We start from the raw sequence: 24,884 nt of genomic DNA, 5'->3' as shown, positions 1-24,884 counted from the left end.
CGTAACTGGGGGGAAATAATCAAACTACAAATGAATTAAAGTTACAGTTTTTTTAAGAAAGAGGCGTCTTCCTTCTAATCACAGAAATGACGGGGAAAAGTAGCCTTACAGAGGTGGTCTTGACGGGTCTGGATATAAAATACGGAGTCCGTCCAGTCTGACACCGAGACAAGACCGAGTCAAAATGAATTTCGAGACCTTCAAAAAGTGGTCTTGAGACCAAGACCGATTTGGAGTTCTACAACACTACATGTCAAGCTTTTCTTTCTGCATTTTAAATAAAAAGGCATGAGCGGCATGAAGGAGCCATTTGTCATGATGAGGTCACAATCATCACACGTCTTCAATCAGAGGTGTGTGTCATACAGAGATGCACGCTATTCAAATAACTACTCTGAAGGATCTCGACCCGTCATCGCCCCTTTAACGGGGAGAGGAGGCGTCGAACGTTTGTTTTGAACGTACCTCTATAAAGACAAAATCATTTAACAGTTCTTCACTCAGGAAAAGATCAGTGCAACAAACTTTTTTTTTTTTTTTTTTTAAATCGAGGAATGTTGGTGCCCGGCACAAGAAGAAAGACAAAAACAACGAGAGGAGGAAGATGGTTTCACTCTGCTTTTCAATAATCAGGTGACAAAGACGATTAGAATAAAAGGAGAATTAAAAAAAAGTCAAAAACAAGTTTTCCTCCAACACCTTCATTTACATCCTAAACGGGCTGAAGGTTTAACTTTATTCTTCGACATTTCAAATCCTGAAATCTTTATAATTGTTGGCAATATTTCAACTCTGTGCTTTGATTTTGTTTTTTTATTAATATATAATTATATATTAAGAGTCTCCGTTATTGTCAGATCCAAAATAAAGAAATAAAAAAGGTCCTCCCCCCTCACATTTTTCTCTCTCTCTTGCCAGGCTGCAGTTCTCTCCTGTGATTTCTGGATGTTATATTTATTTAAAATGTAAGAGGCCATATCATGTTGTTTCTACTTAGGTTCAGGGATGGAGACTTCTTTAGAAACAGAACAGGATTTGAACACTCGATATATCCGACAGTGTAAAGGTTACACCTGAACCTTTTGGATGCACGACAATAAATACCAAATAAAATAAATAGAAGAAAAAAAAAAGTCTTCATAATAATAAATCAGAAAACAAATCTAAAAGGAATGTTGACCTTCACCTCCGGGATTTTCCTCACTGTAACAATGTCTCCATTCTCCCTGCTGTCAGTGTGTGTGTGTGTGTGTGTTAAACCTAACACTGAAGGTTACAGGTTAGTGTGAAATAATTAAGGTGAATGAAAAATCTTCATGGCTTTTTGTAGTACCCACTCACACACATGCACATGCACGTGTGTGTGTGTGTGTGTGTGTGTGTGTGTGTGTGTGTGTGTGTGTGTGTGTGTGTGTGTGTGTGTGTGTGTGTGTGTGTGTGTGTGTGTGTGTGTGTGTGTGTGTGTGTGTGTGTTAGAGTGTGTTAGAGTGTGTGAGCATGTGTGTGTGTTCTTTAGCTGAGCAGCTCCAGGTATGTGACAGGCACTTTTCCTTTCTGGTTCCCTCTCTCTCCAACCAGCCAGTCAGAGTCCATTCCCGGCACTGTGTAAACTGTAATGAGCTGCAACACAGAGGACACACACTTTTAGATGTAACTTTCAAACATTGCACAAAACTCCCTGGAAATCTTCCCTGACCCCAGATTCTCCTGGAATGTTTCCTGTCAGCCCCCTAGTTAATTTTCTGAATTTTTTTTATGAAGTTGAGATGAGCCAATCGAGAACACAACAGAAAGTATTCAGATTCTTCACCCACTCACCGGTGAGTCGACTTCCAACAGGAAGGATCAGTTTACAAGTAATGAAAGTGTGTCATTATGTTTCTGGGTGCGGTTATGTACTCCTCCACTCTTTCTTTGTTTGCCGTGAGTAAGTCAAATTCACATGTTGCATTGATTTAATTGTCACCACAGTAAAGGACACTGTGGCTTCATCTACTGTTTCTGGTAGGAATAGTGTCTTCTGCTGTGAGTGCATGTGCAAACAAGAACCTCAGGAAGATTTCAGGGTACATAAGACATTTTCAAGAGTGCAAATGTGAAAATGGCTTTACACCCAATATTCAAACGGACAGCCAGAGTGAAGGTTAACCGGGAAAACAAGGTTGTAATAAAATTAAAAACTATAATTACAAGAGTGAGGCTATTCTGAACACTTATACTCAGAGAGATTACTGGCCAGCAGCCAACAGCAGCTTGATGATGAAACCTCACCTCATCAGCTAAAAGGGAGAGCTCACTTGAGTCAGCAGCGTCATAATCATAAAGGACTTTGGCCTTGCGGGTTCCCGTAGCTGGTGCCTGAACTTCCTCAATCTTCAGAGTGTCTGTCTCCACGGGGCTGCTGTCCCCGTCTGTTGCAGAGCCAGCAGGAACCATGGAGGGAGTCGAGTTCAGTGCAAAAGCATTGGGGAGCCTGAGAGAGAGAGAGAGAGAGAGAGAGAGAGAGAGAGCAGGAGAATACTTATATATCAAATAACAGAAAGCAGGGACTTTTCAAAAGGACAAAAATATAAACAAGGCATTCACAAAGAAGTACACAACTGCAGACTGCACGTCATCACTGCAACACATGACCCAGAGGATTCAATGGAAAAATAAACATAAAAACCCTCTTCCTGCACGTAATACGTTTAAAGTCAATATCTTTGAAAAAGGATGAACATATTTCATGACTCACTTTCCCTTCAGTGCTATTCTCTCACTGGGGCTGAGACAAAGTAGGCCTCATAGACAAAAGACTACACGTCTGAGGAGCAGCTTTTCCCTTTTTACTCCTCAGAGCTGTAGCCTCCATCACTCTGGATGTTTAGTGATTAGTGTTTATAAGTATTTAGGACGTTTTGAAACAAAAAACAAACCGGCTATTTTGTTGACAACCACAAAAGACAGAAAGAGAAAAGAGAAAATCACATGAGCAAACAAGGTGACGAGTTGTACTCACACGTCGTCACAAGAGCTGCATGAGACAGTGAAAATGATTTGAGGTGATGGGAAAAACAACAACAACAACAACAACAACAACAAAAAGCACTGACTGGTAAAGAGAAATATTTTAAGCCTCTTGACGAACCGTTAAATCGCGCTGACTTGTCAATCATGTCAGCTATGCACCTAACTATGGATAACACTTATCGTTCATCAAATCAAAACGGAGCCGTTTAAAAAAAAAAATTCATCCCCCGTACAGTGTGTGCCCATGATGACAATAACTACTCATACCCATTTTGTTTTTTTAACCAGGCTGTAAACATGATTATTTCTGCTGTAAAAACCTATTTTTTGTGTATGTGACTTCAGGTGTTCCTGGAGCCAGCCTCTAGTGGACACTCGACAAACTGCAGGATTTTGCATTAGCTTCATTTTTCAACACCAGAGGTCGCCACTTGGTCCTAAATGTTGGGTACTTTACTTCCTGCTTCTAATTTGAAAGAGAATAAGGAACTTGACATTAACTTAACCACATATTAAAAGGAAGTTCTTATTTACAGAAACTAAATGAAAACAGCTAAAGAGGATGGTAAGAAAGTGAAATGTTTGATGTCATGAGGTTGATTTTATTTTTGACTCGTCAACTGAGCCGTCTGGGAGGTTTTTTTTTTTTTTTAAAGTGAAATGAGTCATTCAATGTCACTGTGACTACAGGGAGACGCTGCTGTCGGGGCATTGGCTTAGCTACGGTGCACTTAAAGGGACAAAAAACATGTGATTGATGTGATTAAAAAATGTGATGCACCAATTTCACATCTTCATTCCTTCATCCATGAGAAGCACTCACACTGAGCCTGCAGTAGGGCTCTGATCAGGGTTATTTAGGGTAGATGGTTACTCCTCTATCCTGGCTCACATGTCGCAGTGTGTGAAATACTTGTAAGCTTCAGGTAGCCACGCCCTTTCTTGTCTCCATTACTCTAAATGGAACCGTAATTTACATGAAAACATCATAATGTTTCATAGAAGACTTGGAAGGAGAGAAAAAAATCATACAATAATACATACAATAGCTTTGTTTTTTTTGCAACGCGTATAGTCGCCCCCTGCTGGCCGTTAGAAAAAATGAAGGTTAAGACAGCTACATCATCTTAATAAGATACGCCCATCTCCTATGTGAGAAGTCGTTTCTACAGCAGTCTGTATGAAGAAGAAAGGCGGGCCTGTAAAGTAACGTGAAACTTTTGTGATGCAGACAGTCCCACCTCGTTACCTCCCGTCTGATTCTCACCTTCCCAGCTCTTTCTGTAGCTCCTGCATGTGGAAATGACACTGCTTGTAGTACGCTGCTTGGGCCTCGACAAACTCATGCAGGCAGCGCAAGTGGTTGACCTGCAGACACACAAACAAACACACACACATGTGATTTTAAAAAAAAAAGTTATACCACATTATGCAGGAATATGGGTACTTTAATACTTTATAATACTACTGGATTATTATCACTGACGCATCGTGTAAGTAGTCACTTGATTCTGTAATACAGGACAAAACGACAAATCGGAACTCAAAATGTAATTTTCTAACTTCTACTTAACTAAACATCACAAAGATTACCCTTAAAGGTATAATAAGTGGAATTTGTTTGCTTCTGTTTACATTAAAATATGTAGATTAATTTAAATTGACTTAACCTATGTTATATATATTTTATTGTTGAGTACTTGCATTATGATTTTACATACTGTGCATCTAAAACTAAATAAACCACAGTGAAAAATAAAAAAACACACACTGCCAACTGGAGGTGGGGAAAAAAATACATTTATGTAAAAATCGAGATTGTTATCTTCTGAGATTTTAAGTAGATTCATAACTTCCAAAAACCTTTTGTTTTTTTTCAAATGCCTCCTGTCTCGCCTTCCGCACTTCGCGGCTTCCGTAGAGCAAGCCACTGGCAGTCACTCTGTGCTAAGTGCTAATGCTAGCTCTTTAACTCAGTAGAACGCCAAATGGAGTAGCAAGACATTCAGCCAGTCTCACAGATGACTGGAGTAGATCCTGAAGTATTTACTAATTCAAAAAAAGACTTTGAATCATGAATCCAGAATCATTTTGAATCGAAAATATGTTCTGAATCCAATTGAGACCCCAAAGAATCAAAATCGGATCGAAATGTGAGACACCCAAAGATTCCCAGCACTACTTCCAACTCTGAGAGTGGACTAAAGTGCTGTGAAAAACTTGCCAACCAGGAGTTAAACAAGTGTGTGACTGGGTTTAAGCCCTTACTCAGCTCAGCTGTCATAACGTCTTTGTGCATTCATAATGATTCAGCGATGGTGTAGTATCGGTGTCCCAGTCTGTGAACAGGGAGTCTGAATCATGTTACTGATACATGAAGTGGAGGTCGTATTGGCCGACTTACATGTGTACTGCTGATGCCCTCCAGAAGCAGCCGTGTAACCTCTGCCTGGCGGTCAAACTCTGTTTGGGCCACTCGGAGCTCATGTTCAGCCTGAAACAGCAGAAAGAACATTAGTGACATATTACCTTTGCAGATTTGACTTCAAAGACATCCTTTAAGATAAGCACCGGTAATAGATACGGTTGGCTGATAATAAAGGTCATTGAAATATTATATATGGACCAAGTTTTCATGTCATAGGAGCTTTAAAACCTCAGTGAGATTTGATTTGATTTCTTTATTTTGAACTGTAAAAAACAAAAACAAAAACAAAGAAATGCTGAAATTAAAAATATGTAGAAAACAAATAAAATAAATACACAACATGAGAAAGAAAATTAAATGTCCTTCATTCGCTCTTACATGCCCAAAAAGGAGTAGGAAGAATCTAATCCTACCCCTTTTAAATCAATTTAATAGCTATTCCTGAGGGTTCCTGAATCTTAACACATTTGTTGTAATATTTTGCACGTACTGACAAATCTTGAAACGATTAAATGTACAGTATTTTGAACAACAACACAAACTTGACGTGATATGATCTGACACACACTTTGTTTGGAAAGCAAACCATGGTCCATTCTCACACTCTGTGGTTCTGTTAATCACACATTGTCATTAACCCATACCACTCTGCTGCTTTTTCTGTATTTCACAATTTTGAAAACACATCAGTAATTCATTAACAACTCAAATCTTCTATTTGAATGTTCATGTTGTTTGAGTTATCCTTGCACATACCTCTGGTCCCACTCTATTTCATTTCATTCGCCCTGATTTTATTCTGACATGTAACATCTGTTTACATAATGTGGCAGGGTTAAAAGAATGGAGGGCTGCAGAAGCATTCGGTCAGTGCTTAACAATCTTGCTTGGAAATAGAAAGCAAACAGAGAGATTCCTGAATGTATTTGTATTCACGAGATTCAGGAATGCTCAGTCCTGGAGAAGAGGCGGTAGGCTAAAGTTCATGACTAAAACATTATTGTACTTACTTTTTCCACTTCCTCACTCCACAGCTGAGAGGAGAACAGAAAAATAAGAAATAGAAAATAGAAATAAAAACATTATAAAAGGGCGATAAGAAACAAACAGATTATACAAAGAGAGGCCCGCGCAGCATTATTAGACTATATAATATGTGACTGCATGACAAAGACTGAGGGACATCATTTAAAGGTCACACATTCTCCTCCTTTTCAACCAGTGTAAATAAGTCTCAGAGCTCCTTAAAACGTGTGTGAAGTTTCTTGTTCTAAATCCACTCTGATCCTGTATTTGATCATGTCTATAAACCCCTCTATTTCAGCCCTGCTCAGAACAGACTGTTTCTGTGTCTGTACCTTTAAATATGTAAATGAGCTGTGCATGACCACGCCCCCTCTCTGGAAGGGCTTTCTCCCTCCATGTCCTATTGTTTACAGTGAGAAGGCAGACTCAGAGGGCAGAACAAACACCTAGCTGTAGGAGTGTCACTACTTGGGGGAGGGGTTACTGCCCTTTGTGATGTCATGAAGGGAAAATATTCAAATAGCCTGTTTGAGCACACATTTTCTGAAAAGTGGAGCATGGAAAAGACGGAGAGGATGGACTTTTCTCTTAGTTGGGGGGTTTGTAGACACACTAGGGACACATTAGTGTTGGAAACACACGGTGAAGTGTATTTTGCATATGTGACCTTTAATCTCCACGTTAGTGACAAATAAAGCGATAAATAATTAATTACATATAGACATACGTAGGGTAGTTTTTTTTATATTGATCACTCAAAAACTAAATTATCTTGTCTTCATTAAATATCTTTTTGTTTGATAACAGCATTTGAGGGACCAACACAATAAATATGTATATATCTATATCTTGCTACAGATCAAAGATAGAGCCAAAAAAATATATCGGGCCCTTATATCAGGATCGGAATTTTTTTCCACACCAATAATGGTATCGCTATCGGCCCCAAAAATCCCAAAGTTTTTTCACATCTTAGCTCATTAACAATACTTCCATTTGAGATCACCTCAGGAAACTCCTCAAAGCATGGCAAACAATTTAGCAACTTAAAGCTCAATAAATCAGGGGAGAGAGTATGAAGAGTTAATGAGCAACATCCCTCTGAGCTTGAAGGATGCTTCTTATCAATTTAATGCCAACACTTCTCATTACTACATATTATCAGACAGGATGACACACAGGTGTGTTATGCAACTTGCACTGCATTCCTACCAGAACGTTAAGCGTTCTGACTAAACAATAATAAAACACACACCTCTTCCTGCTGACCTTTCACTCTCTGTTTCTGATAAGACTATACAGTATGTACTAGGGGTGCAGAAATGCAAAATTTTCTGTAATCGATTACTCTTCCCGTTGTTAAAGCGAGTACTCGAGTAATCGTTTTGTAGTTCTTTTTTTTCTGTGATTCTTTTCCCCCATGGGAGGCCCCGCCCCCAACTATGACGCGATGCCGACTGTATCTATTGATTAATTTGAATCTTCGGGATTTTAATAATTGTTAGAAAGAGGCCTTTGTATTAACATTCAAATATGACACTTCTTACTTCAACAGACAGCAAACCTCAAATAAAAATTCACACAGACGTGTTATGACCGTTTTAACACTTCATTATAATTAGAGCAGTGAGTGTGGCGAGCGGACGCGCAGACATCAATGCGCACTCATCGCACGTTGAAGCTGTTTTGACAGCAACATTGTGTTAACAAAGACTACAGTCTGCAGTGTAGAGCACACTTTACTCTGGGAAATGAAGTTACAATAGAACAGGTGAACTGTTTCATCTTTCTCCTCTGTGCGTAATGACACACTCGCTCAATCTCGCTCCTCCGTCCGCTATGAGCTCTGTCTCCCTATAAGGTTGTTCCGTTTTGTAGTTATTAAAAGAATATTCATCTAAAATTCCAAAATATAGGAAAACATCTCGTTATGCTGCTCTGTCCTGGATGATCAAACGTCATTGGTTTGGCGAGGGTAAAACGTTAATTGCAAAGTGAAAGTCCTTCTTTTTCTGTGGACTAAAAAGACAATTTGAACTGAACTTTCATAGATCATATTGCATATTTTGTTTGTTTGGGACTTTTTGTTCATTGTGAATTCATAGGGGGGTTAATTAAAGGGATATTTTTGTTAGGGTAGCAGCGTACGGATCAACAACGGACGCGTTTCAGCACAGAGCCTTTATCAGTGCTTTGTTTGTCATCTATTTTCTTTTTGCGCTCGTGCTCCTTTTTTTCTGTTTTGAATTAGGCCTATCCTAGAACCCACAATGCAACAAGAAACATTTACAAAAATGTGGACTTTTTGTAACTGATTATTATTTAATGAACGAGTACCGGGTACCCGAGTACTCCTTTGCACCCCTAGTATGTACACAGGAGCCGGCACAGTTTACATCAGTGTGAAAGTGCTTAAGTCAGAGATCTGTGTTCTTACCGCAGAAGCACTTGCAGAAAGCACGTAGTTACGAGGTCTAGTCTCCTGGAAGTCTGGAGCCATCTACAGTGAAAGTAAATGTAAAAATGTTAAAGGTTACTGTTAGTCAACACTTATTCTATCGCACAGTCAACATGCTTCAGTTCACTCCAGAAATTAAGATATAATGAGTGTCTCGTGGAAGATCGATACGCACTCCAGTCAGTAATCTGGTCAAGCTTGTATTTGGAGTTTAGTCAGACACACAGTAGAAGGGGGCCGGATTCACATAGATTTTCTTCAGATAAAAATGAGGACGATTCTTCATAATAAAGTTAAGACGTTCTTAAGAATCTTCTTACGTCTCATTCTTGATTATTTTCCTAAGAACTGTTTCATTTCTTACTAACTTCAAGATGTTATTTCAGTATATTAAAATAAGCATGCTTGTCATTATTATTGCTGTCTGTCGGTAGTTAAAAAAAGGTTTCAACATGAGTTAGTTTCTTTGGGTAAAGGCAAATTAGATTAAAGTTAGCTGTCAAATTTGCTCATTTGAGACATGAGACTTAAAGCAAAAACAACAGTGTCAAGCTCAAATTAAAAATAAACGTTAGACACATTTAGTAAAACTGAAAATCCAAATCAATTGTCTGAAATGTGTTTACATGAATAAATTTAGAGGCGTACCTTTTCACGCTAACAATTTTAGGACAGGTGTAGTGTGATCTTAAAAGTTACGAAGAACATCACGAAGATTTGATTTCAAGAATCTTGTTTCTTCTTAAGTTTATTTTTTTTGGAAGAAACATAAGAAGAACGTTAAGAAAATAAATACACACTTCATACATGAATATCAAATCTTCTTAACTTTTGTCTTAAGACTGAAGTCAAGAAGAAAACAGCACTTAAGACCTTTTTTTGTTTTCTTAAGAAAGTTTTGTGAATCTGGGCCCTGACCTTAAGGAGGATTTTTGGTATTTTTTAATTCATGACACCTTGTATTTTTTACGAAAGTTGTCGTTGTAAAGGTTCAAGAAGTTCAGCTTCAGCGAGCAGCCTGAAGGCGTTGTGTTGAACAGATGTTGTGTTGAACAGCAAAGAAAAACAATCAGTCGAGGCAGCCGAGTGAAGTAGCAAAACAGTGATTCTCACTTTAAAAGAAACAATTCTACTCTTAACCAAAGAGCTACATCTCTGTTATGTTCCCTTCAAATAACAAACCGAGCCTGAGAGGGGCAAACACTTTAAGTGGAAGAACATAAACCAGGAGAATTTGCACTGAAAGTTTAAATTGAAGTCTTTAGGGTGTTCGTAGTCATCCACTAGTTGATTTGTACCTAGGAGCCATTTAGACCCTAAAATATGTTTGAAAATGTAGAGACCCTCGTTTAAAACATGATGGATTGATAATTAGTAATTTCTTATTTCAAAGTGCAGTATTGGGCTGAAGCCAACTGCATACACGGGAGGGGTTGTTTCTAGGTAATACTTGCAGGAATACCTTCTCTTGAGGTGTGCCTGAACTGATAAAAGAAAGGTGCAGAGAGGTGATGTAATTCTGCTGTTTGTAAACATTGTCTCCAGCAACACAGAAACTAGTGACTGATCTGGGTAATTTACCGAGCTGACTAATCCGTCCTATAAAAAAAACAGTCAGATGTATTACAAGCTTCAAGGCCAGTCAGGAGGAGTTTGTTTATCATGCGCATGCCAACATGCAATGATGTCACAAAAGTCTGACTTTATCAGTCAGCAGTCATTTTAGTGCTGCACTGAAATCAAAAGTTGAGTTACAGTCAGACTTTTTAAAAACCTAACAGTGAAACAAGAAGACACTTAAAAAACACACAAGAGGGCACATTTACGCCTCGATCATATTCAAATAAGAAAGGTATGCTGTCATAGTAGCTTTTAGTTCAGGCATTTGAATTAGTTTGTACTTGTGTCGTACAAAGTCTGCAAATCAATTTTTTATTTTATTTTTTTGCAGAATTCTGAAGAAAAAAAGTACAAAACGTCCGTGCCTACTGCAGTCACAGCAGCGCCATAAACTGTGTATGATTCTATTTTAAAAAGGTCTAACGCCGAAGAATGAATAAAGCTGAAGCAGAATCAGGTCCAGGTTGTTTTTCAGTCCATTGCTGAGTTTTTTAACTATTGGTTTCTTGCAACCAATAACTTGAAGGAAAAGATATAAAGCAAAAGAGACAGAAAAACAACCCAACATGTTGCAACATACTGAAAGAATGTCTTTGATACTCACTTCACCCTCGCACTGCAAAGGTTATGCACATACAGACAGTTAGTCAGGGGTTATGGCGGCACCAACAAAAGCTTTAATTAAATTAGTGATTAATGAGTGAGGGAGATGAGAATTGAACATGGGATTCACTAAAATGACTCACAGCAGCTTTAGCCTCAGCCTGCTTGGCCTTCTTCAGACGGGCCTTGCAGGCGTCCAGGTCCAGGCGAAGGTTCTCCAGAAGGCGGCGTTCTTTCTGAGTACACACAAAATGACATAATCAGTGGCAGCAGTGGAGCTGAGCAGTGAGCATCCACAGCCAATGTAAGCAGTGCCAGCATGACACAATCAAAAGCAAAGTGTCCTGCTGCCCTCTGGTGGCCACACTTATTAAAGTTGGGGGGGAAAAATATTATACATGAAGAGAGAAAATGTGATATATAGTCAAGTTTGTCTAGAACGTTTCTATGTAACACTCATTCTTGAGAATTGGGAGAAAAATCTATTTTGGGTGTGTTATTTCATTTGTACTCGTCAAGTGTGCGGAGAAGATTTTTTTTTTTTTTTTAAGATCAAAGTCTTAGCTATTAAACCTTGTAATGGGCCAAACTCCCTGTGGTTAATTTTTTTCTAAAAAAGCATTTTCTGCTGCTGAGGACATAAATTTGGTCGACTCTGTCAGACATACAAGGTCCCAGTTTAATAATGTAAAACTTCAAGGAAATTTTTAATATTTTTTTTTGTTAAAAAAAATTCAATTAGCTGTATAATCAAAACGTTTGGTTTCTTTTTATTCATCAAATAAATACCATTAAAATTTGTCTCACTTCCAATTTCTGTTGATTAAGTCATTTGTTTATGTGATAACATATAATATCAGTTTGAACACAAATAACAAACATTAAGAGTACCATAGAAACTTTTCACTGACAAACTCATTTTATGAATTATATCATATCATCATCATTATGTAATAAATTAAAAGTATGTCAGGCTATTTTAATATAGGCCTTAAACAATCAAAGAACTGGATCTGTCTTCAGGGCAGGCAGAATAATCAAGATACATTTGTTGTTATCACGATTATTTAATTCCACTAGCTGAAAACATGAAAAGCTTTTACTGATATAAAGTTTTTGAAGGTATAAATCACTCTGACTTAGACATAGAAGACTACAGTGAACGGCCGTTCTGTTGTGTCAGTGTGAGGTCTCAGACTCACTGAAATGGTCCTCCAGTCTCCTTCCAGAAAGTTCCTGAGCGGGGTGAGAAAGCTGATTGCTGATGTCTGTAGGAACTCCCTCTCTGCTGCTCCTAATCTCCTCTCAAATTCTCCCACCTCGATCAAAGTGCTACCTGGAAGAAACAAGATTTAATTCCATTACCACAGAGTTTTATAAAATGTATTTTGCAATGTATTCTTTATTTAATCAAATGTCGTTCATTTTATAGACACAGTTTTTACATTTTATTAGTGAGGTGAAGCTAGCAGATTTTGGTGTATTTTTTTGACAGGCAGCTTAAGATAGGGAGGAGTGAGGTCACCTTTCATCATGATGGATGGACAGTTTTCATAGGAATGTGGTGTCAGTGTAAATAAACCTGGCAACCCAGACCATCTTTAGATGTGTTAAGGATAATCCAATGGCGACTGCGATGGTTTCTGCAAATGTTACTTTTGAACCCTTGATGCTTGTTTTGAACTTCTTGAATACTAACCGTATGGAGTACCAGGACCAAATTCCTTCGCTGCATCCTGCATATATTGACCCAACAGCTCTGCATTGGTAATTCTGGATGGCGCCTTCCTGTCCAACTTTTCATAAAGAAATTCCTCAATTCTGGCACCTGCAGAGAAAGCCAGGAAAAGAGAATAAGTCGGTGGCACAAACAAAGCATCTGAAACTCTGAGTATACTGATCCCTCTCTCAGGTGTGGACTCAGGAGCAGGGGGGTATTTCCTGGTGGCCTGATGGTCTATTTGAGCAGTCAATGTGAACAGATAGAATGAGTAAATAGACCTCTCTGAATGTACACATCATCATTTAGAATGCGACTCTTGCTGTTGGTATATCGTGCTCAGCAAGTTGCCGTAGAACTGGGGACACAGTTAGCCAACCCAATAGAGACGGTGGCATGGGACGGAGTCAAAATCCCGGCCTGAAATATTATCCCAGTCCGCCCCTTCCTCTCAGTAATTAGAAAAATACCAGACCCCAAAAATATTCTCATGTGTATTACTGACCCTCAGGGGTCTGAGATGAGAATGAGAACATGACTCTTCTATATTAAACTTAAAATTAGTTGGACTAATTGGACAAAAAACTGTTGAAGGGAGGTTCCCACTTGAGTAGTGGGTGGTTGGAGCCAACATGGAGAGGGGTGGCTCTGAGACGCTGAAGTTTACTTTCACGCCTCCACGATGTGTCAGGGGACTGCCATAAGTCTACGCGGTTGAGTTGGTGGGCCAGAAGGGGTAGGGTGGTAGTAACGGCATTGTCACTGCCTGGCTAACTCACTACATGGCTAACTCACTACCTGGCTAGCTCACTACATGGCTAACTCACTACCTGGCTAACTCACTGCCTGGCTAACTCACTACCTGGCTAACTCACTACCTGGCTAGCTCACTACCTGGCTAGCTCACTACATGGCTAACTCACTACATGGCTAACTTACTACCTGGCTAACTCACTACCTGGCTAGCTCACTACCTGGCTAACTCACTACATGGCTAGCTCACTACCTGGCTAGCTCACTACCTGGCTAACTCACTACCTAGCAAACTCATTGGCTGGCTAAATCCGTACCTGGCTAACTCACTACCTGGTTACCTCACAACCTAGCTAACTCACTACCTAGCTAACTCACTACCCGGCTAACTCACATGTTGAAGGTGGCAACGCTGTTTTGGTTGCGCTGGCTACTAGTTGCTTTAAGGAAGGTTATGTGACTAGTCAGTAGGGGCATATTTGGGATGAGGGGTGTCTTCTGAGAGCTTATCATTTCATTCACAAGTAACTTGTGTTTTATTTGAAATAGGCTTCTTTTGGATAATTGTTTTATCTTTTAACATGAAGCTTCCCCAGACACTCCCATTGAGCCCTGTGGACAGTTGATATGAAACATACTGAACATATTTCGCTCAGTAAACCAGAATGACAGGGAGGCTGGTGAACAAGCAAGTGTTCACCAAGTGTTGTATTGGAGTCAATGAAGACAAAAACAGAGGTTAAAGGAAAGCTAATGGTCTAGATGCAAAATGTGCCAGTGATGTGCTTACACCTTTGCCACAGAAACCTTATGAACTGGGGATTTGTGGTGAAAGTGTAACTGTTCACTGGTTTAGTGTTTTTCAGCCAGATAGTGGACTAAGTTCTATCTATGTATAAAAGCAGCCATATAACAATACATCACTGATATACTCCTATGATTTGACTTTGTCTTTTATATTAAAAAATTGGACACATTGGTGTGAATGATTGAATATTTTGTCTCTGTGAAGTTTATTAAGCACAGCATGCTCCAACCTAATTGTTTAGTTTATCCTGAGCACTGTATGCAGATCATGTAACCGAGAATCATTGCTGAACAGACAGTGGGCCCACATTACAATTGTTTAACAGAAGATTGTATAATAATGTTACATATTCTTCAATATAGTGGTGTTTAAAGAGCCCATATTATGCCCTTTTTGGGGTTCGTATATTTAATCTATGTACCTACTTTTGTATGTTCACAATAGATAAAGTTCGAAAAAAAGTGTCTGTTTTCATGTACTGCTCCTCCTTGCTCCCTCTACGCTCTGAGTCCGTCAGCTACACTCTGCTGAGCCCCCACTGTTAGACCCCATGTGGGCCAAGTCTGCTTGAATTGGTCTGCCGATCCGCTCTGTCGTTATTGGTCAGTTGCTCAGCACGCTTCTCAGAAATTTCAACATGAGCTGCTGGGCTTGCCACAACGAGCCAATGGACTTAGATCAGTGATCTCACACTGACAATGACGCCGCACTGTAAATTTTTTATCGAGGGGGGCTAGAACCGAGCGTTACATGCCGCTAATGCTACAGCTAACAGGAGGAGGTAGGAGAAGCTGCGTTTCCGCGGACTTTGAATTTTTGCACATAGATGTGCCTAAACATGCACAGGACACTTGGAAAACACACTAAAGAGCATATAAAACCAGAAAAAGCATAATATGGGACCTTTAAGAAAGCAGTCCCTCTGGGTGCCTTTGAAAAGTCACATTGGCCAAAAATCAGTGCAGTTCAATTTCTTTTTACATCAACCTTTATAATTGGTATCTTTGAATGTTGATGTTGTAGCTGATACAGGTGCTGCTTCACATACTTTTGCTATACTGTTGTTAAGGAGTTTAAGGCCCTGTGTCCACATAGCGTTTTTTTCCAGGCAGAAAAGCGCTGGTCCGTGCGCTCAGAGGCGCTTGCATGAAGCGTTTGTGCGCTGAGAAGAAAAGCATTGCACGTCTGTCCTGTCTCTATGACAACAGTCTGTATGACCGACATTGCTCCGTTACTTTTTACTGTATGTTTTTTTATTTTAGATTGTTTATTTTCCAATCAGACATGAAGCAACGAAGTTGTGGATACAAGACACGATCCATAGGCTGCAAAACTACAGGGAATATCATAAATTTGGGAAAGAGCGCCGGTGACGTCAACAGTGCCTTTCTAAAATTGAAAGATTTTCATTGAAGCGGCCGCACAAAACAGGCAGAGCGCTGTGAAAAAGGATGCTGGGCGCTGCACTTTTTCTCCAGATGACTGCTTTCTGCTGCAAACGCTCTCTACTCATTGAAAAAAAAAGACGCTGGGGCTCAGAAAAAAACGCAGTAAAGAAATCAGTACGAAAACTTGTGTTAGCAAAGAATAACTAACATAAGACGTTTATCTCCCACTTCTACAAAAACAACCCCATTTCATTTAAAGTTGGGATGTTTTGTAAAATGTAAATTAAAACAGAATGCAATGATTTAAAAACACTGAAACACAATATTTAGTTGAAATTATAATTTTCCAAATAGTTTCAACATTTGACATGTTGTCTTTGTGTTATTTTCCATTCAATAAAAGGGTTTTAGGGTGCCAGATAGCCTAGTGGTTAGGTCAACATGTCCTGTCTCTCTTCACCTCTCCAATCCAATGAAGGCAAAACGGTTACAAATAATTTTCTTCACAAATAGAAGTAATACTTTTTAATTTTGACGTTGTCCAGTTACTAATTAAACAATTTATATTTATTTAATATAAAACTGATGATATCTTACAAAAAGTTTCTTCGGAAACTTTGGGTAAATATTATTTTTATCTTTTTGTTATTTATTCTCAAAGTGTGGTCCCTGGACCCCCAGGGGTCTGCTGAATATTTGTGCATTCTTTGACATAAGAATATATATAAGAGTAAGGTAAATATTTTAATCAAAATCTTCTTTGATAAAGCTTAATGTGTGTTTTGAAACACTGTTAAGTAAATTCTGTGGTTTGTTCAGAGCTTCCTGCCAGTGATTTGAAATAGCAAATAATTCATCTTTAAAGTTAAATCACTTACTGAAAGTCAGTTTTAGAATACATGACAACATTTCTGGATTAAAATTAAGAATATGTCAATCTTGCGATGTTCATTTTCTCGAAGTTTATAAAATGAATTACTTGGAAATTATAAATGTAGCCTAATTCTATCGTTGCAAAGTACCGGTACTACATAGTACATTAACACAGTATTAATATATGCTTATCAACGTTAGGATAATGATGGGGTCCTTGGAAATATTTCTCACCTGAAAGGGGTCCATGGTCTGGAGAACCCCTAAATCATACAAATTTGTGTAAAGCACAAATAGGGAACATCTCTTTTGCAGCCTGTTTCTGGTCAGCCCTGCTCAGAACAGGCTGTTTCTGTGTCTGTAGCTTTAAATGCAAATGAGCTGTGTCTGACCACGCCCCCTCTCTGGAAGGGCTTAGTGACTTGTGCTTTCTCGCTCCATGCCCTATTGTTAACAGTGAGAAGGCAGACTCAGAGGGCAGAACAAACACCTAGCTGTGGGAGTGTCACCCACCTGGGGGAGGGGTTACTGCCCTTTGTGATGTCATAAAGGGAAAATCTCCAAACTGTTTGTTGGGGGGGGGGGGGGGGGGGGGGGGGTAGACAGATTAGGGACTCGTAATAGTGGTAAAAAAAACAGGGTAAAGTGTATTTTGCATAATATGTGACCTTTAAAACGGGAAAATTACAATATATCTTTTTATAAATCGATTCAAATTGTCATTCTGAGGTATCTTTACATCCCTACAAACGACCATTATTAGGATGTATCTGGCAGAATGTTTCAAATAACACAAATTCTATCACACATTTTCTATTGAAATCAGTATCTGCTGTTCTAAATTGGAACTGTGAATAGTTACTTGGGAAAACATGGGGATACAAAATAACACACACACCTTACAACAGGTGCAACAGAAGTGATGCTTGTAAGAGAAGATACTCTCACTAACAGAATTAATGGCACAACAGAGAGTGCTTCTTAATAGACAAAGAAATCAAACTGAACCAATGCTTCTGACTTTTCAACAGAGAACAGACACAGTGTTAGGTAAGGTTTGTTATTTCGTCCATGTTTTGTAGTGAGCTGATTCAGTAAAAAAAAAAAAAACACTCCACTATGGTAATAAAGATGTAATGGATTGGAATCAGACCTCTGACACAGCCCAACATTATGAGCTTCATAAGTGAGCAATAAGAGAGGACAGGTGCTCTTTAAATGTCCAACCCATATTTAACACGTAAGACCTACAAATGACATGATGAGGAGTTGGATTAGGCCTGGGTGGTATCCTTGTTTTTATACCCAAATACGTTCAAAAATAAACTTTTTTCCCATTAACACCGGATCTAATGACTGACATGAAAGGGGTCATTGAAAGCTATATTAGCTCATTGTTGTTAACAGACACAGTCCTAAACAGACCATGACATGTAGTCCTGTTCATGTGTTAAATGCTCTTGAAAAACACTAATTTCACTGAACAGCAAGAAACCTTTTTTCTATATATTTGATTTTTAATCACTACAATAATACTAAGTAACAGTAACAATAACATGTTACACCACAAAGTATTTATTTAAACTATGTAACTCTGACACCTAGTGTTTAAAATGGGTACTGCAGTCTGAATTCAAAACATGAGAGAGCTGTCTCCCCCCTCCCCCTCCTCTCTAGAGTCGATGATCACGCAGGTCACCATGTGGTGGAGACTGAAGCTTCAGTGTTTATCCAGCTCTGTATGGGTCTGTAAACCTTTCTGTGTTCTAACCGCTCTCCATTTTTCAAAAGCATCTCCAATATTGATCCTAGTTTGAGCACGTTTCTGCTCGTGGAGCTTATTAGAAACATGCAGAGGCTTTTTAGGTCGGGTACAATCACTTCTATCTGAACCATTTCTCTTGCTGCTTCCATCACTGCAACACCTGTTGACCTGATAACTGCTCTCATATCTGGCAAACCGAGGGGCGTCCAAAACGGCTGTGTGTGGGGGTGTCTAAAAACCGCCTACCTTCTCTGGTCCAAACAAATCCAGAGCATTCAGGACCAGAATCTAAAGTTAGAAGGAGGACATACTGGCTACTGCATTGTTGTCAGAGAAGCCAGCACTTCAACATAACATGTTTCCTTAATGTCTGATCAGATAGTAAGATCACTTATGATATAATTCAGTAGATATCAAACCTTTTTTGAACAACATACCACCAAAGTCTAATTTTTGTCATGAGGGTTGAATAATAATGGATGAGTTCAGTCTACAGAATGAAAAATCTGGATTTAAAGGAAACCTGTTTTCCACAAGTACACAGTGCAGAGAATAAGTAGAAGCCAGGATGTTCACGTTCCCCAGGAACAAACTGATTTAACTATCTGTAGTGTCATATCTTTCCATTAAGCTCACATGACAACACAACATGTAGATGACCTACATTTGTATTTAATACTGTGCCATGCCTGCTCCCTCCATATGTACAGAATATTTATTCTATAAATTAGAAGAAACACTAAACATTCGAGGATAGCTTGATCAGGACGTCTTCAGTGTACTTAATAGTCTGTGAAAGTTGTTTCTCTGATACTTTATGAACTGTATTTGTTTTATTCTTGGGTATCATGTTTATTCTTGGCTCACATAGTTGGAACAAATCCACATTTGTCTGTACCGTCCTTTTCTTCAGTAAATGACATAGTAGTGAAAATGGTTATGAAATGGTTGTGAACAAAGTGGTGCAGGAGATTTACTTAGAATTAAGGATAAATACATTATAGCCAGCTGACAATTGGTGCATGATACTTGTGGAAAACTGAGTCTACACGACAGAAATCAACTTGTTTGCATGAAAAGTTGGAAGTATCATAAAAAAAGTCCACAAACACAGACATCACAACACACTTCACAGGTTGCTAAGTGACCAGAGGAGGGTTATGAGCGTGTCAGATCAGCTCGTCAGGGATGATGAGATGAAATAAGACGTAAGGATAAGTGAACTATGGAAGTGGTAGAAATGAAAGATACATTTCTAAAGGTAGAGAAAGCAAACACCCTGCACAATGAGCTCTAGTTCCTTAAGCTGTGTTTGATGAGTTCATGAAAGAAAGGATAACAAATATACACAGTGGTTTGTTTCTGTCCATACCTTCAGGAAACATGTTCAAAAAATAGCAAAATGACAAATAAATCTTTGGTTCTGATTTCCTTAAAATGCGATTCTAAACTAATGAATCATGTTACTTTGACGTTTAAATTTGATCAAAGAAAGAGAGATGATGAAGCTACTTTTAGTCGTGATATAACGCAGACATACATATCATTCTTACAATATGAAGACAGAATGAAACACCACTATAAATATAGAAAAGATGAATAAAAAAAGAGGTTAAATTAAATCAAAGAGAGGCTCAGTGCTGATTTGATCTCAATGCTCATCGTCTACTTCTCTGGAGTGATAGTAAAAGGCATGGAGAGTTTCTACAGCAGAGCACTAAAACAGGGAGACTGATACTCACCAGTGTGATCGACTGTAGCATGGAGAATCAAAAAGTCACAAGTTAGAGCTCCCTACTCCAGTACGTCCCTCCATATATATATATATATGTATATATATATATATATATATATATATATCCTTATTATTGAGTACATTAAGTAGTTTAACTGTTTGGCATCACATTGCAAACATCTTCAACTGAATCTCTATTTAATAAGAACACTAACCATTAGGAGTTTGTCATAGATGAGCTCATTGTTATATGTTGCTTTTTAACAAGTTTTTTTTTATTTATTTATTTAGAAGTAAAATAAATCAGGACAGGAGTGACTGTGCTTGAATAGAATATAATGCAGTCTATAATAAACCGTCCCTCTCTACTTTTCAGGGTGGCTGTATTGATGTCTTACTTGGGTTTGGCTGCAGCAGGACCTCAGTCTGTCTGTAAATCTTCTCAGTCCAGAGTTTGGTGCAGTCTGCGCGGCTCATCAGGCTCTCAAAGTGGGCATCCAACTCAGTCTTCTCCGCCTGGCCCAACTTCTCCTCTGTGAACTGACACACACACACACACACACACACACACACACACACACACACACACACACACACACACACACACACACACACACACACACACACACACACACACACACACACACACACACACACACACACACACACACACACACACACACACACACACACACACACACACACACACACACACAGGTCTCCAGGGTGAACTCCTGAGACACACTTCCTGTCTCCCCCGGGTTTATATAATTTCCCACATAATTACTATATTTACTATTGGGTAGAGGGACTCTGTATTGAATTTTACATTAACTGTAAACAACATTATAAGTCTAACTTATGTCATAATGTTCTCTCTATCATATTGACAGAAAGTATGATACAGTTTTTATGATAAGAGGATAGACAAAATGTACGCTGAATACTTATCAATAACAATAAGAGGATATGGAGACTAAGCTTATTGGTCTGCTTTAATAAAAGAGCTAGCTCAATGAACGTGATCAATGCCAATTAGAATACGATAGATAGAGAGAGAGAGAGAGAGATAGATAGATAGATAGAATAAAAATGTTTAAAGAGCGGCAGTGGCTATAATACGGTAGGCATACATTACAACCATTTTTGTTCAGTGAATGACTCAGTTATAGTGCAGTGTCCGGATGAATAAATTAAGGCTCCAAAAATACCAGCACATACAACTGTCCTGTATACAGGTGTATTCATTGTGTTTTATTCCTCATTAAACAGTCTGATGGCAGTTCAGAGAAAGAATAAATAGAAGAGGCCACTCTGCTACTAATTTTCCTGTTTGTTATTGTAGTAAAGGATTCTGTTTACACTTTGTGCTACCTTTTAAAGAGGCCTCTGCGGTTTATTATCACTCGCCCTATAGTCTTTGTACATCAACAGAGAAAAGGTAGGAATGGACGTGATGATGTCATGACGTCGTGAAGGGTCCGGTTCACGACCCGACCTGCGTTTCTTGCTCCACTGACAGCAGTTTCCGTCCCCTGTCCCCCGTCGAACTTATCCATACCAATAAAAGTTTACAATTTCTTAATCTATGTTTTACTTAATCCATTCATACTATTTACCAGACGCCGCTACGATAGCTTTTCATCAAAGACAACGTCAACCTGATGGCTAACAACACAACCAATTGTAGCATCTGGACTGCGCTGTTTAGTAACGATGTAGGCCTAAAACTATTACCAAGACGTAGCTGATTTTACTAATTACAGTATTTGCCTGCTGATTTGTATTTTCGAGAGTGTTACGCTAGCTCGGGAGTGAACTATGCTGCAGAAAGTCAGAAACTGTACCGTGACCATGGTTAGTAACAGCTGGCTGTCAAAATGAAAGGAGCCGAACTACAGCTCTCTGAACGAGTATAACGTTACGCACCTGGACAGCTCGTGTGAAAAATAGTCCGGCACCTGAGGCCAATTTCTTCACGTTAAAATCCATGTTGATTTGTCTCACTAGCTACTGATGTTACAAACCGATGCAGACTACACCGACGACACCAGCTGCTGGATGTGATGATGGCACCACGCCAACAATCACGTGACCGCCATGACTGGGCGTTGTTACGTCACAATACGATGTAAAAAACAACAAAAAAAAACAACTAATGTCTCACAAAATGTGTTAAAAACAATTAGACTCACTTTAAATGTTAAATCTTATCATTTGTTTTATAAATGTCGATGAACAATTGCAATGACTTCACTTAGACTCGTCTTGCATTTAGTTGTAACATCATGCTGCATTCATGTTGTATCGGACACATCGGAAAAACAAGTTTCTAAGTTATACAATGCACATAAACACCTGCTCAAGTCTGAACAACAACTTGGAAACTCGGAAAAGAATTAGGTGCCCAACTTCCTGATTTCACGTTAGAATCGTCATCACATGGGGGGGCAAAATATTTTTTGTTAATGTTAACATACTTTTTATTAATTCAAGTAGCCTATTACACATCAACTTTTTGCTCACATATCATCTACTTCGTAGCATCAACGCTTGTTTGGGCTGTTACAGCATTCAGACTTGAACTGAAATCACGTGTACACAATGAAGTGGGAAGAACTACTTCCCAACTCTGAAAATTGGACCACCCGAGCTGCACATGAATGCAGCATTAGCCAGCAGTTGTCGCTATGGTAACTATCTTTAATGTTACAGCGAAGTAGTTAGTAATGCGTAATGTGATTAAGTTGTTGTGTCTTTTGGGAAAGCATAATTTCTTTAGTTTCTTCTACACAAATCTTTATTTTGTATTGAACTCCAGACTCTCTATGAATCAGTCTTTAAAGTATTGAACAATAAGAAAGCTTTAATCTAATGCCCGGTGACTTATTACTTTTCTTCATTCTTTCCCCTTGTCCCCCTCTAAATTATTTATGTTATAGGCTATTGTATTTTATGTACTGTAATTTTTGTTTTCTTATACATTATAATATATTATAATAGATAAATAAGAAAAAAACATGCTGTAGCCTACAACTGACAGAGAAGACAAACGTAAAAAAATATATAAAACTCTGCATTTGTGCCGATTTAACAAGCATCAGATTGTTTGCTGTTTGATCTTTTGCGTCGAAATAAAAAATAAAATCAGCGCTTTTTGGAAAAAATAAACTATATAAAAAAAGAAAGAAAATTTAATTACTTTATTTTGAAAGTTCTTAGGCCTACTGGAAACTTGCCGAAGTGTCTGATAATCTGACTTTTTTTTTAAACTTACTTTTCAGAATCAGAATTAGTTTTATTGGCAACCTATGCTTACACACACAAGGGCATTTGTCTTCGGTGAACAGAGCCCTAAATGTAAGGGAAGCACAGTAGTTTTTATGAATGCCATCTTGTGGTCGCTTTTAGTAGTTACAACAGCATTTGGTATAGAGACTGTAACATTACTGATTGTAAGCCAACATCAAAATTGGGATTTAAGTGTGGCTGTTCGGCACTGGTGGTGAGCAAAAAGATGTCAGGAGGCAGAAATCGATGCAAAATAAGGTGGTTGATTTATTAACCAAAAATAGCACAAAACAGCAAAAACAAAAGTCCCAGGTAATCTAATAAAACAACTAGCTTAAATAAACTGAAAGAAAACACAGCCTCACAGCAAGCTGCCATCAACAAACATTTTCCCCCAGACTCTGGGTGAGTCTGACTTTATACAAGAAACAACCCAACTGGCCTCACTCTGTCCAATTAAGCTCAGGTGATTTCAGCCTAATCACTGCAAGCTGCAGTCAGTGTAGGGAAGGTGGGGGCAGGTGAAAGGTATGGGAGAACCTTTTCACATTTCCCCCTCCCCTGAAAGCTCGCCATGGCGAGACAGGAAGTCGGCCACAACATTGTCCCTTCCAGGTCGGTAATGGACCCTGAATCTGTAAGGCTGCATCTCAAGAGCCCATCTTGAAATGCGATTGTTTGAGTCTTTCATTTTATGAAGCCACTGCAGGCCTCTGTGATCTGTCTCCAGAATAAAGTCTTTAAAGGTCTCTAATGCCCACTTGATGGCCAGACACTCCAGCTCAATAGCCGAGTACCTTGTCTCTCTTGGCCACAATTTCCGGCTGGCATAAGCAACTGGCTTCTGGGCAGTCCCTTCACCCTGAAGCAGGACAGCCCCCAGGCCCACCCCTGAGGCATCAGTTTGCACGATGAAGGGTTGGCTGAAGTCTGGGCTCTGCAATACTGGGTCATCACAGAGTGCCCCCTTCAGGTCAAGAAAAGCCAGTTCATGCTTTTCTTCCCACGGCAGTTGATTAGGGCTGGACTTCCTGGTAAGGTCAGTTAAAGGAGCTGCTCGTGTGGCAAATTGAGAAACAAAGCGTCGATACCACCCAGCCAGGCCAAGAAAAGACCTCAGCTCCTTCTTGGTACTGGGACATGGACAATCCTTCACTGCCTGCACCTTGTCCTGTTGAGGCAGTATCACCCCACGGCCCAGCAAATAGCCCAGGTACTTTGCTTCTGGTTGGGCTAGGGAACACTTTTTGGGCTGAACTGTCAGACCGGCCTGCTTGAGCCTCTGTAGAATTTCTCCCAGATGACACATGTGATCCTCCCATGTCAGACTGAAAATGACAATGTCATCTAGGTAAGCAGCTGAGAATGGTTCTGTCCCCTCCAAGACTCTGTCCATGAGCCGCT

The 24,884-nt window shown here is 39.1% G+C and overlaps 1 protein-coding gene across 2 annotated transcripts; it reads right to left on the bottom strand.

Moving 5' to 3' along the window:
* Positions 1-604: 604 nt before the first annotated feature.
* Positions 605-22,288, bottom strand: LOC132973786 (endophilin-B2-like). 2 transcript variants are annotated; one of them, XM_061037384.1, is made up of 12 exons: positions 22,119-22,288; positions 20,588-20,729; positions 20,197-20,208; positions 12,847-12,975; positions 12,350-12,483; positions 11,291-11,383; positions 8,904-8,966; positions 6,451-6,474; positions 5,417-5,506; positions 4,280-4,380; positions 2,272-2,473; positions 605-1,620 (listed from the first exon to the last, which is right to left on the bottom strand). In XM_061037384.1, exons 1-12 carry the CDS (start codon positions 22,179-22,181, stop codon positions 1,513-1,515), a joined length of 1,161 nt encoding a protein of 386 aa, XP_060893367.1. In that variant the 5' UTR covers positions 22,182-22,288; the 3' UTR covers positions 605-1,512. The 2 variants fall into 2 exon arrangements, with proteins under 2 accessions (XP_060893367.1, XP_060893369.1); XM_061037386.1 differs by lacking the exon at positions 20,197-20,208 and having other exon boundaries at positions 22,119-22,287.
* Between the last annotated feature and the right edge of the window lie 2,596 nt (positions 22,289-24,884).

This window comes from Labrus mixtus, chromosome 5, assembly GCF_963584025.1.
Source record: "Labrus mixtus chromosome 5, fLabMix1.1, whole genome shotgun sequence".
Taxonomy (NCBI): Eukaryota; Metazoa; Chordata; class Actinopteri; order Labriformes; family Labridae; genus Labrus; species Labrus mixtus.
This window is presented reverse-complemented; position numbering and strand designations above follow the sequence as displayed.

Bases quoted from the DNA above. Each gene is read 5' to 3' on its own strand.
- LOC132973786 (XM_061037384.1), bottom strand. From the start codon at position 22,181: ATGGATTTTAACGTGAAGAAATTGGCCTCAGGTGCCGGACTATTTTTC. The intron at 12,484-12,846 runs GTTAGTATTCAA...TGTTTCTTCCAG, and splicing joins TGGTCCTGGTACTCCATACG to GTAGCACTTTGATCGAGGTG. The intron at 2,474-4,279 runs GTGAGAATCAGA...TCTCTCTCTCAG, and splicing joins CTACAGAAAGAGCTGGGAAG to GCTCCCCAATGCTTTTGCAC.